Source organism: Fundulus heteroclitus, chromosome 24 (genome assembly GCF_011125445.2).
Source record: "Fundulus heteroclitus isolate FHET01 chromosome 24, MU-UCD_Fhet_4.1, whole genome shotgun sequence".
NCBI classification, from domain to species: Eukaryota; Metazoa; Chordata; class Actinopteri; order Cyprinodontiformes; family Fundulidae; genus Fundulus; species Fundulus heteroclitus.
In genome coordinates this window covers 12204499-12222497 of record NC_046384.1, presented here as the reverse complement: position 1 = coordinate 12222497, position 17999 = coordinate 12204499, and the positions used below count along the sequence as shown (strand labels likewise).

Genomic DNA, 17999 nt, shown 5'->3' with positions numbered 1-17999 from the left:
TGGTTTTCTTGAGGAGACACAACGAACGCGTACACAGTTTTAAGCCAAGCAAGTTTTATTGGGAACAGATAGAAGCACGAGTTTTTTTTTTCTCTCAATTGAAGTCGGTGATTCGCCGGAGAGAGCCGATCTTTGGGCCGGCGCCGCCCCAGTCGCTGTATCGGCGGTACTCGCCGGGCCTCAGGTAGTAGTTCCTCCCCCTGTAGTTGGGCTGGTCGTACAGCAGCCAGTGGCCGTCGACCACGTTGCACGAGTTGATGTCGGGCATGCGCAGGCGGTCCTGGACGTTGGGGCAGTCGTCGCTGACCTCCTGCATCTGGCCGCTCATGTCCGGACGCTCGTACAGCCGGATCTTGTAGGCGCCACGGTGCTGCGGAGGCGAGCGTTTGTGAGTCGGGGGGGGGTTTGATCTCAAGCAGGCTTCCGTTGATCTCTTACCGTGGGGATCATGCGGCAGGAGCGGATGCAGTCGTTGATGCCGATCATGCGCTGGTTGTCGGAGTACTCCCCCCTGCGCAGGAAGTACTGGTGGCCCAGGTAGTGGGGTCTGTCGTACACCATGAAGCAGCCGCTCTCCACCCGGATGGAGTTGCAGCGGTTGAAGTAGGGGTGCAGGTCGGCGCAGTCGCTGATGCACTCATGGTGGCGGCCCTGGAAATTTCTGTCCTCGTAGAATATTATCTGCAAAAGTCATTTATCTCTTGTCATATATATATATAAAAACAAACAGGCTAGAGATATTTATTTTCTGTTTCGGCACCATGTAATAAACTCACCTTTCCCATTGTGATATTAGTGGAGGCCACACTGATGCTCAATAGAGGCTCCCTGCGCCGTTCTCCTTTTATATAAAGTAGCGGTGTGATGGCACAGCATAAAGTATTGTCATCCAAATAGGTTTTACAAACGCAAATCTGTTTATGTATGGCGATGTGCCGCGGTGCGACGATGCCTTATTGTTGTTCGGTTTCCACACGTTCATCACTATTGATTAAAACACAACAGCCAGACCCCTCACAGTATCAGCAGAATAAAACCCACCACAGTGACCTGCACGCTTGTTTTAGCGAGGATTCCTATTGCCTCTGCATAGATCCTGAGGTTGATATGATTAAAAACCCACAAATACCAGTTTCTGGTCTTTCAGAGGGGGACAGATGGTTACGGTTGTGCAACAAAAAGTTGATATATTGTCAATCAAATCAAAAAGGAACCAAAAATAATCCAAAGAGCCGCACCATATCTGGAATCCCAGCGGACACCACAGTGTCAGTGGGTGGAATGTCTCATTTGCCAGTGTCGGCTTGCTGGGTTATCATAGATTTTCAACATTAGTGTCATATGTTTGTACATTTTCAATGTGTGTGCAGTGAATAAAAACTGTTTGAAGGGTAGACAGTGCTCCACCTTCACGCATCCACTCAGAATGCTCAGAATCATGAGAGGGAGACCCTCGGCGTTAAAGCCACTGAGCTATATAATACACTGGAGTGCTAATCGCCCGCTGTTAGAACGAGTCGCTCTGAAGCCACCAGCCGCCATATTGGTACTCCCTATTTTCCTCCAGTAACTAGGGAATATGTGCCCTATAGCATCAAATAACGAGGATTTTCTCATGTTCAGGGGGGGCTTAAGACTTTTAAAATGTCAAATGCCATATACTTTTATGTTATGTTCTAAAACTATCAAGTAATGAGAAAGTCATGTGCTGAAATATTTTGCATTTTATTCATAAAAAAAAAAATAATATATATATATATATATATATAACGTTTAGAAATATATAAATAATAATATACAGAAACACATATTTATATATATGTATACATATATATACATATACACATACTTATATATACATATATATATATATATATATATATATATATATATATATATATATATATATATATATATTTAATATGAATAACATGTACAATATTTCAGCACCTAATTTCCTAGTAGTTGATAGTGTTAGTACATCCACTGACTGTAGAATTACCTGTGAAACGTTTTCATACAGCCAGAAAACTGCTTATTGTTACAATCAAATCCTATGGGATTCTGTGAGAGTAGGGAGTAGCAAGATGGCGGCCAGTGACTTCAGTTTTTCGGCTTGCCGAAAAAAAAGCGAGAAAGTTATCCGGAAGTTGAATAACTGCGCACGCGCAATACCATTTTACCTCGCTCTTTCGTTCTTCCAAGGGGTTCGCGGGAAATAAATCTCCCAAATCCACGTTGGTCTTATTTCTTTCTACTGAGTCCTTCCTCTTCTTCTCATAAATATGAATGCAGTTCGCTTCTTGCGACTCTCAGCCATGTTCAAAGTCTCCGGTGAAAGCGGCGGAGCTACAAACAACAGCTAACGGCTAACACCGGGCACGCCCCCACCGCCCACATTGAACCGTAGAAGAAGAATGTGTGCAAGAGCAGCGTAACAACGTTGGTTTTAAATAGATTAAAAACTGGTCTTAAGGATGTTATTTCTGAAACACAGACAGGTTTTATGTCCAAAAGATCTATACGTGATAACATCAAACTGGTGCAGGATTTACTCGAATATAGTGAACTGATTGAGAATAAAGGCTTCACCCTTTTTATAAAGCCTTTGATAGGTTGGAGCATCAGTTTCTTTTCAAAGTTTTACTCTTGTTCGGATTTGGGACAAACTTCTGTAGAATAATAAAAAGCTTTTATAAAGGCACCACATGTTCAGTTGCACTGCCACACAGTACGTCTCCACGTTTCACCATTAATAGGGGAGTAAAACGGCTGTAATATTTCCCCCTTTCTCTTCATCTTGCTTGTTGAAGTGTTGAGTATATTCGTAAAAAACTCAAATATACCTAAATGGAAAGTTTTAGATGACCAAATTATAATCAGTCAATTAGCCGATAGCACCACAATCTATTTGAAGAATGTAGACCAAACCCCTAAAGTACTTGAGTTAATTAATACTTTCTCCAAAGCATCTGGATTAACCTTAAACCTGCAGAAGTGTGAACTGATGGCGATTCATGACTCTGATCTGACAGAAGCTTATGTATTCCCATTAAATCCTCAGCTAAATATCTTGGAATCCTAATAACTAAAGATGCTAAACTCAGTGAAACTGTTAACATAAAATACAGAATTGCAAATCTGCAGTTAAACAGATGGCTCCAAAGAGACCTGACCCTGTTTGGGAGAACCTATTTAACAATAATGGAGTCGCTGTCCCGGTGCATATATCCAGCTTATTCTATGGCCATACCAAACAAATACATTAAAGCTATACATCAGTTGAACTTTAATTTCATCTGGAAAAATCGAATCCACTACTTAAAGAAAGCAAATATGGTTAAAGACTTTAATGATGGTGGTTTATAATCTATTAATTTTGATTGTTTAAATGCGGTCTTATAAGTAAATTGGTTGAAATCTTTTTTAATAAATGGAAATAGGATCTGGTTCTGTCTCCCCAAAGGTTTGTTTAAAAAAAAATGGAGGCTTAGATTTTGTTCTTAGATGTGACTTTAATGTCGACAGACTTCCTGTTAAGTTACCTGCCTTTCACAAGCAGGTTTTGTTGTGTTGGAAACTTACGTACACACACAAAAAGATATTTGGTCCATAAGACATCTTCTTAATGACAATGGAGATTGGTTGTCTTATGATAAGTTTTGTTTATTATTTAATTTGGATTGCACACGCACTCAATTTAACACAGTAATGAACTCTATCCCAACTGCAGTCAAATATCTGGTTCAAAATATAAACACTGAATTAGCTAACCTTCAGTTACCCGCTCTCCAACTGTTTGGAGTTAACCTTTTGGACCAAAGTAACTCTAACAAACGGTTGCGTCAACATCTAACTAATTATTTCCTACCAGAGCATTTTAAATTTGTTTTCTGATTCAGAGGCTAATAAGTGGAGAACCACTTACCTTAAATACCCTCTAAGTCCTAAAGCTAAAGAAGTTCATTTCAAAATTCTCAATGACATTTTTCCATCCAGGGAACTATTAAGACAAAGATTCAACTTTGATACCAACAGCTGTACCTTTTGTGACAACGACATTGAAACAACAGATCATCTCTTTTTCTTATGTGTGCACACTGGTACATTTTGGAGAAACTTTCAGGACTGGATCTCAACAAAACTTTTTCTCCATCATCCCTTAAAAAGAGAAGATATAATATTTGGAACAACCCACAGAGAGAGAAGAACAGACCTCATTCTTAACATCCTGCTGATCTTAGCGAAATTCTTCATCCGTTACAGTAAATGGGGTAGTAAAACCTGCCTTTTCAGCTTTTAAATAACTTCTAATGGACAACCACTTCAGAACCTTAAAACTGATAAAAACTACGCCTATATTGATCTCAATTTATTTAAGAACTAATGCCCCTTTGTCTTTTTCTCTTTGTTTTTATCGTTTCTGTTTTATTGTTGTCTCATAATGATATGTGTGCGTTAAGCCTGTAAGACTTAATTTCTTCATGTATGTACATGCCACGTGATATTGTACATTTGTTCAAAAATGTTTTATTAAAAAAAACAACATTGGTTTATTATCCTTTTGGGAAGAACTTTAGACAATAATCTGTTACTTTTTTTCTACAGGTCATTCCCCGTTAGCAGAAACACCATCGGGGTCGACTGGCAACAGCAAAGAAGGAGACAGTTGCTCTAATTTAGATTTGATTCAAAGAAGAAATGTTACATTTCACACTTATTTCTTTTTATTTCTCCATTTGCTTTTTCACAAGTAAAAGATGATGGTGAGCAGAGACCTCATGAAGACTTCACCGGTCTCCACAAGTTATCAACACAAAGGTAATTTGTTAAGTTTTGCTTTTGTAAGTGAGGTTTAAGCATTTTCATATTCAGCTATCAATGCCTTTGTACGGGACAATGCAGCCAGTGTACAATAGGTTCTTATTCTAGTATTCGTACCTGGACTTACTTTGGATACACTGTGTAAATACATTTATACCTTCCTCCATTATGCCCTTGCACAACAAAGTTTGTTATTGGGGATTTCAATTTTTGCTATGATTAAATGCATGACAGCTTTGTTAGTGGTTGTTAACGGTTGTTAACATTTAATAACTCAATGTATCTGGTAATCATCAAACACATTTAACAGAGACTGAGGCCACAGGCTAGGGAGAGTAGGAACAAATCTCCATGCTTGATTAGAGTCGGAGTTTTTACAGGCCTGCAGCTCCCACAGAGAATGATTTTTCTAACCTCCTTTTTCTGAATACATAAATGTATTAACTACTTTCAGGATGGAAGTGTTTCCGAACAGGATTACCAACCATAGCTTTAAAGTCAGTAAGGAGAAAAGTGGAATCAGGACGTAAAACGGCGACCAACATTTGCATTTACCAACACTTTGGTTTAACACCTGTTAGTGCTCATAACGACCCCCTAGGTTTTAGTCTCTTGTGGAATTTCTTTAGATTTGGGCATGACGTGTTGCTTTTAGAGCTCCTATCGCCTACTTCATGTTGCCACACAGGTCCAATTGAAGGTAATTCTTGATTCTTAAACATGACTTAATCATAATTTGATAACTTTATTTTGTACAAGTGTTTGTTTAACATTTAAGGGCAAGCATTCATGTACACTGTTGATAGACCTGCACCCCCTGGGTTATTGCCCAGCCGCTTTTACATTCACGGTCAAGATGAAGGACTGAATAAAAGGAGCCGTGAACGTGACATTTCCTGCCTCTTTGGTCCCTCGTGGAGCTTTCTTGACATCTGTACTGTTAGCATTACATTTAGGAGTAATGTTTTTTGCACAAGGCAATGTAAAACATAGACAAGTAAACCTCGGATCTAATGTCACGGGACTCGAGCTTTTGTTATTGTAATTTGCAGGCATGAGGTGTTTTTTTTTTGCCACCGCGCCAAGGTCTTTTATCCTGTCATACAGATAAGACCCTGATTCATCTGGGCTGGCACATTACCGACCCTGGTATCATCCAGGCGAACTCCACTACCTCTAATCAGTGGAGCGTTTCATTTATTATGAATGGATTTAATAAAAAAAAAAAAGGGTAAAAAATGCTACTTTCAGGTGATGGTTTGCTTTATTTAGGAGTTAGATCTGTTGGATTTAGGTGTAGATTTCAACTAGGTAACACAAAATAATTCATTTTGGGATGTCTTTGAGCCATTCAGAAGTGAGCTTGCTGCTTTGGGTCTTTGTCCTGCTAAAGGGCAACGCAACAAAAGGTTCTGAACCGATGGCCAAACTATCTTCTGCAGGGGTTTCTTCAGTTCCACTCTGTGTAATGCTTACCTGACTCCGCCAGATAGATTTGCTCCGCATATCCATCTGGAAACCTTCCGTTGAAGTAACTTTGGGAAGGGGCGAAAATACTGGTTAGCTGATTGGCCTATGTTGGTGATAGACGGGCCAAATGAACCAATCAGATTCGTCGTCGCTCGTAACAGAGCGACGACGAAAACACAACCACAAGCCAAGCTACTTTTGCTGCTGCAGGTAAAGGCTCGTTAGCTCAGCAAAGAAATACTCTGTAATTCCGATAAAACTTGCCCGATAGCCACGCTAACGCTAGTTTCATCGGCTGAAGCCGCCATGTTCTTTAGACTGAACTGACGCGCTTCTCGTTGCGTCACACCTCAACCCGCCTCAAAGCCAACGCTGATTGGACGTTCGTTTGGTGAACGGCTCCAAATTTTCTTTAACGGAGAGTAGCTGCTTCAGGTCCAGAAGCAGCAGAGCAGGCCCAGACCTTCACACTTCCACCTTTTGTTGTTCCTTAAATGAATATTAGCTTTACGCCATATCAGGGTTCCTACAGCATAAGGCAAGTTAAATTCAAGACTTTTTAATGCCACTTGAAATAAGAAGTTAAGACCAACGATAAACAAGATAAACCTGGTTGCGACAACTTCACCCAAATGTTTATTTTAACATAAACTATTACTTTCTGGCCCAGTAGACATGTTTAAAATTTTTAAAAACATTCCATATAGGAATAAAGCTTAAACACACACAAATTACAGATATATTTTTAACAACTAGTGAACTGAATTCACAAACTTTGTTTTGTTCCCTGCTAAAATAAGCTATAAATCAGTTTTAAAAACCACAACATAACCAGTGCCAACTCTTCTTAGCAGCTATGGTCCGGCCGCAAGTTTTTATTGGTTCCGCTATCGGGACGGAACCAATAATGGTTACATTGAGCTGTTCGGTAAATTTAAAAAATATATATTTGTGTCAACACTGCAAAAACGGATCTAAAAACAAGTAAAATGTTCTTAAAGTTAGTCTATTCGTCCTCGATTTGAGCCAGTAAATAAGATTATCTGCCAATGGAATGAGTATTTTTGCCCCTAAAATAAGATAATTAGATATCCTGCACTTGAAATAAGATGATGGAGATAAATTGTTCCTATTTTAAGTGGAAAAATCTTATTCTATTGGCAAATCATCTTATTTACCTGCTCAAATCAAGGACAAATACATTCATTTAAAGAAAATTTTACTTAGTTTTAATTCTGTTTTTGAAGTGAATTATTTTTCTGTTTGGTAAGGATTACAAAAATAAAATCCTATTTATGACCTGGTAACATTTTTAAGACCTAAAAAAGACTGATTTAAGACATTTTAATGCCAATTAAGGCCATAGTTTTATATTACAGAATGCAATGCCTTTTAAGACTTTTTCAGGATCCGCGGGAACCCTGCATATGTAGCAGGATGTACAGCTTCTAGAAAATCCCTTCCTTTGTGTAGTTCAGAGCATTTCTCTAGACGTCTTGAGGATAATAAAGATGTGTTTTTCCTCCTTATCATCTGAGTGATGCTTTTTTTAAATTTTTATTTAGCTTATCCTCCTCTGATATTAAAACTGGTTTTATGATGTGAAGCATCATAAAAGTGTGACAAAAAGAAGAAGAAGCGAAAACAGTCAAAAGGGGGCAAACTTCTCTCTCTATATTAAAACTTATCCAGATCAATAAAAAAAATAACACACCTGGACTTTACGGAATATAACGCAGAACGTTTATTTGCAATGAAAAACTACGAACGCATTGAACTAAAACAACGTCCAGAGAAAACAACTTATCTGATAATAAGAGGTATTACAAAGCAAAGAGCTCACATCTCAAATATCTGCTGCACATCTTTTGCAATATTTAAACATTCACTGGTCAGATTGATTTTAAGGCATTTCGAATTTAAAAATAAGAAAGAAAAAAATAACCTGAACATGACGGGCTGACGTACAGGAGAAATTACAGAGGCACTTCCTTCATTTACAACAAAGCCTAAACTATTATAAGAAATGAAGCTTTAATCATTTCCTGCATGCGGAGCTCTCGTCTCCCCAAAACATGTCCGCTGTACACGTGAAAAACAAAACGGCATCAAGCTGCTCAGTAGAAAAGGAGCGGTCAGCTCCTGGTGCCTAAACATGGTTCTCAGCACAATTCCTCCACTTTAAAATGTTAAAACATGGAAGGTGTGAGAAACTAGCCTGCTTTTGTGGACAATCGGTGCCATGACACCCTGCTTAAGATGCATCGATGGGCATTTACACAAAAACACGTGGCTCTCATGACTGGGCTGAATAAGGGACATCAGTTCTTTTTCACTTGCAATGAGTAAAAGGGGGAATGTGCTACGAAGGAAATGGAGACGGTTCTCTTCCTGTGGCCATTATTTACTAAAGTTACCCCTTAAACAGGGTTCCTACGCCTTCTAGGCAAGTCTGTCATCTTCCAGGCTCTAGTTACACTACATCTAGGATGTATGTGTGGTTGGATGACAGATGGATGTGTGGTTGGATGATAGATGGATGTGTGGTTGGATGATAGATGGATGTGTGGTTGGATGATAGATGGATGTGTGGTTGGATAGATGGATGGATGTATGTGTAGATAGATGGATGTGTAGATGGATGTGGATGGATGATAGATGGATGTGTGGATGGATGGATGATAGACAGATGGATGGATGATAGATGGATGGATGTGTGGATGGATGGATGATAGACAGATGGATGTATGTGTGGATGGATGGATGATAGACGGATGGATGATAGATGGATGGATGTGTGGTTGGATGATAGATGGATGGATGACAGATGGATGTGGATGGATGATAGATGGATGTGTGGATGGATGGATGATAGACAGATGGATGGATGATAGATGGATGTATGTGTGGATGGATGATAGACGGATGGATGATAGATGGATGGATGTGTGGTTGGATGATAGATGGATGGATGACAGATGGATGGATGATGGTTGGATGATAGATGGATGGATGATGAATGATGGATGGATAAATGGATGGATGATGGTTGGATGATGGATGGATGGATGATGAATGATGGATGGATAAATGGATGGATGGATGATAGATGGATGGATGATAGATGGTTGGATGATGGATGGATGGATGATGAATGATGGATGATGAATGATGGATGGATAAATGGATGGATGATAGATGGATGGATGATGGTTGGATGATGGATGGATAAATGGATAAACGACTATGATCTAACGCTGTCAGACAAAGCAAACTGGTTGACTGGAGCTCCTGACTGCCGTAGATTTCTGACGCAGGAGGAAATATTTCTAAAAACCTCATTTCTTTGTCTACAAGTCCAGGAAGTCAGCTCCACTGAATTCTGCTTAAGACGACGTAGGAACCCGGCTTAAAGAACCGGTACAGGATCCCTCCCCAGATAAAACACCTGAACCCTAAAAAAAACCCCAAAAGAACCCTCTACATCTCCAGGAGCCTGGACTAGAGCGCCGCTACGCTGCAGGAAACCAAAGCGTGGCGCGTTAACGGCGCCCTCACGGACACGCTGATCACATGACCCACAAGACGTGGACCAGAACGGCATCATGATGAAACGCCGCGGCCATCAGAGACCGTCAGACCCTCCGACAGCAACGGCTTCTTTAAAAACGCGACATTCAGGAGAGCCGTGGCCGGTTAAAAGCAGACGACGCGTTTAAAACTCTTTCACGCCGTCTTTGGTTGGGATGTTCTTGAGATGTTCAACTAATTAACGAGGAGGAATGGCCGTATACGAGAAACCCCCCCCCGCTGCTTCTGTTCAGCCTACATGAGGCGCGTGGAAGGGGAACGCCGGGGCGTCTGGGAACTCTGCCGACTCGGGCATGTTGTGGTAGTCCTTGGGGGGCAGGTAGCGCTGACGCTTTGGCCTCTGGTGGAGGCGTGGAGGAGGAAACAGCTGATTCTACGGAGGCAGAGAGGAGACAGCGGTGAAGGAGGGAGCAGAATATAAAAAAAATCTCTGATTTTATCATACCAAATCCGATTAATCGATTTTTTTCCTTCCTTTTTGTGTCATAAAAAGAAATTAAAGAAATTATTTTAAAACCTTGCTTTTTATGTCAAGCATTTCGTCAGGGAGTTGACCAGGGGTCCGTTCTTCGTACGTTGCTTAAAACATCCGAGATCAAATGACACATCCAAGATGATTTCATCCGGCTAATCATGATCCGGCTAAGTGGGTTCCTCAAACACACCTGTTGTTTATGATTAGTATGGCTGGATTAAGTTATCTGAGACAACTGCGCGTTCATGCGTTTGTTTAAAAGGGGAAATGTATCGATAGTAGAAACAATGATCAGCAGCGCTGCTATTGGCTGTTCAGCATGGCCAAAGAACGCCCACAGTTTTTCTCCCAGCAGAACAAGAGCTTTAATGGAAGGTTATGCTGAATTTGAGTCATTAATTAAAACACCTAAAAATCTGTCAAAGCCAGGAGAGAGGGCTGGCAAAAAGCAGCAGACAAATTAATGCGTAAATACTGTCCATGGTAGATGTTTCTATCACTTTCTACAGTATTAATTTTTGCATTTTAATAATCTCATATTTGCTTTGTTCTTTTATGTCAGAGCCTCCACGGGACCCACTGGAACATGGCGACAAGTAAAAGTGAAATACAAGAATATTCTACAAAATGGTAGCCTTTAATTATTATACTGTATTTTAAAAAGGCACTTGTTATGTCAAGAGATCCAAATTTCAGTGTCATTCCTTAGACACTGGAAGTAAAGAACACGTGCAAACTGGGAATTTTAACAAAAAAACACATCTTTATCCATAAAAAATGAAAATTTTCCTTTTCCAAGTCATCCACAGTTTACACGGTAAAACTGTATTGCTCCGTGTCTAGATAATCCATCCATAGTTTTTTCTAATACAGTATACGGCTCGACAAGAAGCAAGCCTTTCAAAGTAAAACTAAACTTCACAATAAAATAGCCTGAACAAATCTTCTTACTGAATAGGATAAAAATAAAAAGCAAACTATCATAAAAATAACTTAAATATTTTAGATTTATGGCTCCAACATCACTTTTTCCTCTTTAAAAGCCACTCTTAAATGATATGTTTGTCTGTTTATAACAGCCACCAAGAAAATCTCTCTACATTTACACTGTCGCGCTGCTCTAAAGGATCCTGTCTATTGCGCAATACGCGATTAATTCGGAAAACTCTGCAAATTATTCTTGCATCTTCCGCAACAGGTTGCAGTCGTAAAAATGGACATGGCTACGGCAGACTTCCATGCTCTGGAGCAGGCTTAAGCTGGCGCACATGTTGCTATGACAACAAGTGCAGGATGTCGTTCGAAGAACCAAACGATCCAAGATCATGCCAAATCGTCAACAATGAAATCCTGCTAACTGAGTTAGCGACGTACGAAGAACGGACCCCAGAATTCAAAGTGCAACTAAAAACAAGCTGTGAAACATGCTTGTAAAACAAGATGGCAGCCGTGCCATTATAAACAATGAAAATATAACTAAACATTTGCTGCTAGTGGTTTTACACATTGAGCTAAGAACAGGCTTCACTGCACTTGTGAACTTCAAACTAAGTTAAAAAAAAGTAAATAAGTAAATGAAGTACCTCGTATTATGGTAAAAAAAAGTTTATACTTAACAATATTTTGACGATACATTTGCCTAAACATATATTCAGCATCACATGCTGTTCTCTTCATGGAAACCCAATGAGTGTATTGGCAAAATAAAATCCAGATTTTCCAAAAATCAAATCTTAAAGAATTGTAAATTCGAATGAATCGATTAAATGGATTTATCGCCCAGCCCTAAGAGGACGGCCTTTTACCTCCACGGGGTCGTGTGGCAGAGCGATGGGCGTCACCACTGGGTAAAAATGTGCCGCCGTCGACGCTACAAACTGCAAACAGAGGCATGCGTTGGTCTCGCATCGTGTTACGGCACGCGTCGGCGGACGCCATGTTGCTGTTTGTGCCTCCGGCCGTACCTCTGGCGTACAGCCTCCCACGGCGGGCCCGGCGGGCGGGTAGGAGCCGCCGTCCACCGGCTGGTACACGTACTCTGGCTGCTGCGCGTAGATCGCCGAGCTGAAGGAGGACGCCGCCTGGACCCAAACAGATAGAGACGAAGAGGTTAGTCATCATCAAGTGAAGAAAAAACTGACCTGAAGCGACGCTGAAGGGTGATCGGCGTCACACACCTGAGCCGTACTCCACTGCTGCTGGCCGGGGACGTCCTAGCGAGAGCGGGGAAAGGAGAGAGGGAGCGTAAATGAGCGGCTGAGCTGGAGGATTAATGGCGTGTAGAGAGCGTTACCAGCTGGCAGTGGTGATACACGGCCGGCTGCTGGGGCAGAACGGCCTGATGGGTCTGAGGAGGCATCAGCTGAGGATGAGGCTGGACGGAGGAAGAGGGACGGAAGCATGAGTGTGCTAGTTTTAATAACTCTCCCGTATTTAATTCTCTTGTCATACTATTTCTATTCTGTAGGATTTTACGGGATCAGCCGCCACAAAGTGGAAAAAGTCGACCTATTCAGGGAGAATATACACATATATTTAATTTGCTAGGATCGCTTTAAACCTAATTCTGCCAGGGGTATGATTCATTTTTAGGCTAAATCCTACAATTTTTGCTTTCAACCCGTAACTCTGTGCCACTGATCTTTCACATAAGAACCCAATAAACTGCACTGAAACGCGAGGTTGCAGCGCGACACCCCTTAAAAACGGGAGAGGCATTAATTTGCAAAGCTTTGTGACTGAAAACCATAAAAAAAAAAAAAAAAAAAAAAGTGAGGGTGAACGGTTTTGGAAAATAATCTAATTGCGATTTTCTTTCTTCTTAATATCGCGATTTAATGCAATTTTCCCCCTCCAGTTTAATGTATCATGTTTTTCTGAACATTTACAAACAACAAATCAACTTGTTTCCTCGCCGTGCGGATTAGTTGCTAAAAGACCCACAGCATCTAAACTGATGATTGAGTTCTGCCTACGATATATTTCAATTTTGACTTTTCTCCGCATTAACCGCAAGCAACAAAAATGGCCTCTAAATAAAGATGTTTGTAAACAAGGACTGTTTAAAACAAGAAATTTAAATCTTTCTATTAATCAAAATACTATTCAAGAGAACATCTTTTAATTGATTTGGAGATCGATCCTTGTTGAACATAAAGTGCAACCAACAAACCAGTCTATGTATTAAACTGATAGGGGTTTGGGACACAGGGGTGTCCAAACGTTTTGCCACGTGGGCCGAAATTCTGAAGTCAAAAGTACTCGAGGGCCAAAAAACGATAAAAAATAACCCAAAAATGATGTTGTGATTCTTTCACCTGCTTTACAAAACATGATTTCAATTAAAGAAATTATTCCGAGTTTCTGAAGGAAAAGGATGTTAAATCACTGTAGATTCAAAGTTAAAAACGGGTTTTGCACATTTGCTTTATTAAAAGATGGTCACCCAGTTTGCTAATTATGTTAGACTCGACTGAAAATAAAAGAAGACTGAATTGTTTTTGATCTCGCAATAAGAGAACAGGATTTGGGCTGGTATTTATTTTAAAACACTTGTATTTAGCTAATTGTAATAAATGATTTGATGAAAAAAAGCTTTAAATGCACAAAAACTTTTCATCTGAGTTAAAGTCCTCAGACAGATGTGGTTGTATTTACTATGAAATTAAATAGAATGTAAAAAGTGTGGTTATTAAAACATGAATATATTGTGTTGTACCAAATGTTTTCAGTTGTTAAGATCTTAACCTGTCTGCATTAATTGTAGCCTAATAGAAATAAAATGTTTCCATCTCCATCAGCCAAATCTTTCCAGTAGACCAAATGAAGTTGGGGTCCACACAAAATCAGTCCAGGGGCCACAAATGGCCCCCGGGCCGCACTTTGGACATGCCTGCTCTAAAACAAGTAATTAAGTTAGATTATCTCACTGCTGCAACTGTCTTCCCTTCCATGTGGAGGCAAAACCACTTTAAACATTTTACCGACACCTAAAGGACGTGTCTGATTCACTAATTGTTACATAGCCAAAAATCGCAGACCTCTGTGATTTGTAAACTGCGTTTAAAAAAAAAAAATTGCGATTATATTGAAAATGCGATTAATTGTAGTGAAAACGTTGATGCTTACCGACCAGTGGTGAGCCAGAGGGTTCATAACGGGGCAGTGGAAGTAGGCCACGCCCTTATGGAAGGTGTAGGGATGCCCCGTGGGTGTGGTCATATAAAACGTCCCCCGGGACATGTGATGAGGGACGGCAGGTCGCGGGTTGGCCGCGTGGGCGTTCTTAGCTGGAGGGGGGGAAACAAACAGAAAAGTCCATCCAAATGGAAACTTAAAAAAACAAAAACAGGGGGCTGCAGTTCCACTTACCCTGTCCTGGGGCGTGATACTTCCTGACAGCTTGGCCGACGCAGAGCTTCTTCTCTTTCACGTAGAACCCGTTGTTCTTTAGGTGGGGAAACAAAACGATCAGATCTGGACAGACAAACCCCCCCCCCCTCCCAGCGGCTACACCCTGCTACTTACATTCCTCAGGATCCGCAGCGCGTCGTCTTGGGTTTCAAACGTAACGAAGCCGTATCTGCGCACACGGACAGGAGACGGTTGGCGTTCACAAAAAAAACGGCTGACAGGAGAGCTACAAACCGCGCTTGAAGGACGTCAGGGAACCTTTTGGAGATCCCCGAGCGGTCCAGGACTATCTTCACGTCCTTCACGGCGCCGTGCTGCGAGAAAACCTGCCGCAGGTCGCTCTCGTTGACCTCGAAACACACAAGGCACGTTTCCTTTCACCACGTCTGCATATACGCCATCAAACCACCTCCAATAGTGCGTGTTGAAATAAATAAAACAATCTCACCCTGTTGTCGATCCCCCCGACAAATATTCGATTGGGAACGACGGTGCCGGGGATGGGCGAGTTGTGGGTAGCGCTCTCCAGAGGGTTTTCCTGAGTTAAGACGTCAGGAGGCGAGTAGCTGCAGTCATTAGGCGGCGAATGGCCGGGGGCGAGCTTTAAAAAAAGCAAAACAAAGTTACTACATCCTCAGACTCTTCCCAGATCAACAGGTCCACTAAATAAACAGTGAGAGAGAAAACTACTTGCAGCGGGGGTTTGAAAACTTTTTAAACTTTAAGATGAGACGCTTTTCGTCTTATTCAGCTCCAGTTTTTTAGCCCAAGGTGATTTCCAGCTGCCGCTTTAATAAAGGGCTATTCCACAGTTACCTCTGCTTACCGGTGTTATGCCCAAAAGATGCATGCCTGCCGAGATATACCAGTGTGTATTTCATGTGTGTGGGCCAAATTTTAGATTAAAAACAAGGGGGATGCGTTTTTCCGGCAGCCCCTTGCCAAAAAAAAAAAAGACAAAAACAATGACATTTGTCGCTGAATGATCTGAAGCCCCATTTGGAGCTTTTAAACAGGCTTTTGAAAAACTTTGATAGGTCGCTGCTGCACTATTATAGATTTTTCAGAATAAAAAGCTAGCAGATGTGCATAATCAAAAAAAATAACAGAAATACAATTATAGAGCATTCAGTATTGTAAGAAAGCCCACACTGTTTCTGGATAAATACATTATTGTATGAGTTAAGTTCTGTTCCGTTTTATGCCTCTTTCCTTGTAAGTTTGAAATGTCCCATGCTCCTGAACGCACCATAGCTTTCTGACGCTCGCGAATGCATCACACTGGTCTACCAACCGCTTAAGAAAAAGCTTTGCAGTATCAAAACTCACTTCGGCTTTATTTTTTTTATTATTTATTGTTGTTTACGAATGACAAGAGACCACAACAAATAAATCAGCCGTACCTCGGATAAAAAAACTTTGGATTTAATGTCGTTGATAACACCCGTACTTTTGTAAATGTAAATCTGCCAAATAAACACAGTTTTTTTTCCCCCACACTAGAGGTACATTTAAACATTTTTATATAATTAATATAAGAACAAGTCGCTCCGTTGGTCATATTTTAGTCCATTTTCTGTCGATATTCAGCTATATAGAGCGAGGCGCGCTCCCGCGACAGGGGACGCAAATCTCGGGCACTTTAGGGCATAACACCGGTTCAACCCCCCCGCAAAAAAAACCCCAAAAAACAAAGAATGGCCACACATAAATTTTTTTTTATTCGTATGAATAAAAACAACATATTAGTCATGTTCTGGCATAATGATTGTAGCTTTTTGGGTGGTTTTGGGAGAATTATGACTATTACATCCATCTTATTCACCAAATTTCTGGGGGGCTTTAAAGACGTCTTAGATAAGGTGGATTTAAAAAACAACAACACAATACCTACACTTGTCAGACCTGTAATGAATTATTCTTCTATGAATATTTACTCTTTTTGGTCAAAGCTCAAAAAAGGGCAAAGGTCCTGATGCCTTGAAAGGTGCAAAGCTATGCAGATGTTAGCTTTGCTCTATCTTTATTAGTTACCTTTTTTCCACTTTTTTTTTTTTTTTTTACATCAAAAATAAAATGAATTTTCTAGTTTAGATGCCGCCAAGATGGCGGTTCTCTTATCTTTAGGTTTATCTTTGAATTGCATTCTCCAGTTTGCTCGTTGACTAATTAGCATAATCACACCTTAGCTTGCTCAAGCTAGCATTAAAAGAAAAAAACTCGACGTTTGGTTAATTTCGGGGGGAAACGTGGCCCGTTGCGTCACTTAATCTCGTTTTATGACAAGGGCGACGTTACAGCAAAGTTACAAGAGAAAAGCGAACAAGCCGAGCCCTGTTCAAGGTGGCCAACGTCAAAGACGTGAAAGACGTTAGAGCCGCTAGCTAGCGCCGCCATTAGCAACGTCGCGAGGACAGGTTCTTCACCAACCGCCTTCTGGGTCTCCATCTCCGCGGCGACGTCCGCCCGATCAGTTTCGGCCTCTTCCAGATGTATTCGGACCAGAATCAGAGTCGGGACATGGTTCCGGACACGGCTTGCTACGGTCCTGCAGCCCCGCGTCGTTGGCCGCCTCCTACGGTGTGACTCAGAGGTGGTGACCCCCCCCCCCCACCGTCAACGGTAACACATTATTATTAATATTATAAAAAAATAAATATAAATTATTATTATTATTATTATTATTATTATTATTATTATTATTATTACTGTTATTTTTATTATTATAAAAAATAAAAAATAATAATAATAATAATACGGTGGTACAGTTAATAAAGACCTTTTCTTAGCACTGTATTACATGAAATACACCCTTTATAATTCATTGGTAAGGCTGCTGTAAACCTTTAACCTTTAGGGAACATTCCCTTAATGTTCTATTTTTGTTACATTGTGAACGTTCTAGAACCTTCATGGAACTTTTACAGAACTTTCCGTTAAAGCACAGGTGTCAAACTCAAGGCCCGCAGGCCTATGAAGGTTTTCATAAAGAAAAGCTTTAGAAAATGTTCCCTGAACTGGGGGTTAAGTGCAACTTCTGCAATATAATCTTAAAAGAACCTTTAGAGCTCTGGATGTTCCCTGTATAGGTTAGTTCCGTAGACATTTAAGGGAACATTCCCCAAAGGTTCCCTGGTGGTTGTCTATACATTTTATCACACCCTTTAGATAACCTTAATGGAAAGTTCCTTACAGGTTCTATGAAAGTTATCTAGAACGTTCACAA

At 40.6% G+C, this 17999-nt stretch overlaps 2 protein-coding genes across 2 annotated transcripts; both read right to left on the bottom strand.

The window, feature by feature from the left end:
• Positions 1–83: 83 nt before the first annotated feature.
• On the bottom strand, positions 84–829 carry LOC105921462 (gamma-crystallin M2-like). Its single transcript, XM_012857184.3, has 3 exons — positions 777–829; positions 439–681; positions 84–370 (listed from the first exon to the last, which is right to left on the bottom strand). The coding sequence occupies exons 1-3, from the start codon at positions 783–785 to the stop codon at positions 95–97; spliced, it is 528 nt and encodes a 175-aa protein (XP_012712638.2). The 5' UTR covers positions 786–829; the 3' UTR covers positions 84–94.
• An 8922-nt stretch (positions 830–9751) lies between these two features.
• On the bottom strand, positions 9752–17360 carry LOC105921533 (protein boule-like). Its single transcript, XM_036128209.1, has 11 exons — positions 17204–17360; positions 15222–15374; positions 15032–15123; positions 14888–14942; positions 14732–14807; positions 14489–14649; positions 12654–12734; positions 12538–12573; positions 12325–12441; positions 12166–12237; positions 9752–10258 (listed from the first exon to the last, which is right to left on the bottom strand). The coding sequence occupies exons 1-11, from the start codon at positions 17219–17221 to the stop codon at positions 10115–10117; spliced, it is 1005 nt and encodes a 334-aa protein (XP_035984102.1). The 5' UTR covers positions 17222–17360; the 3' UTR covers positions 9752–10114.
• Between the last annotated feature and the right edge of the window lie 639 nt (positions 17361–17999).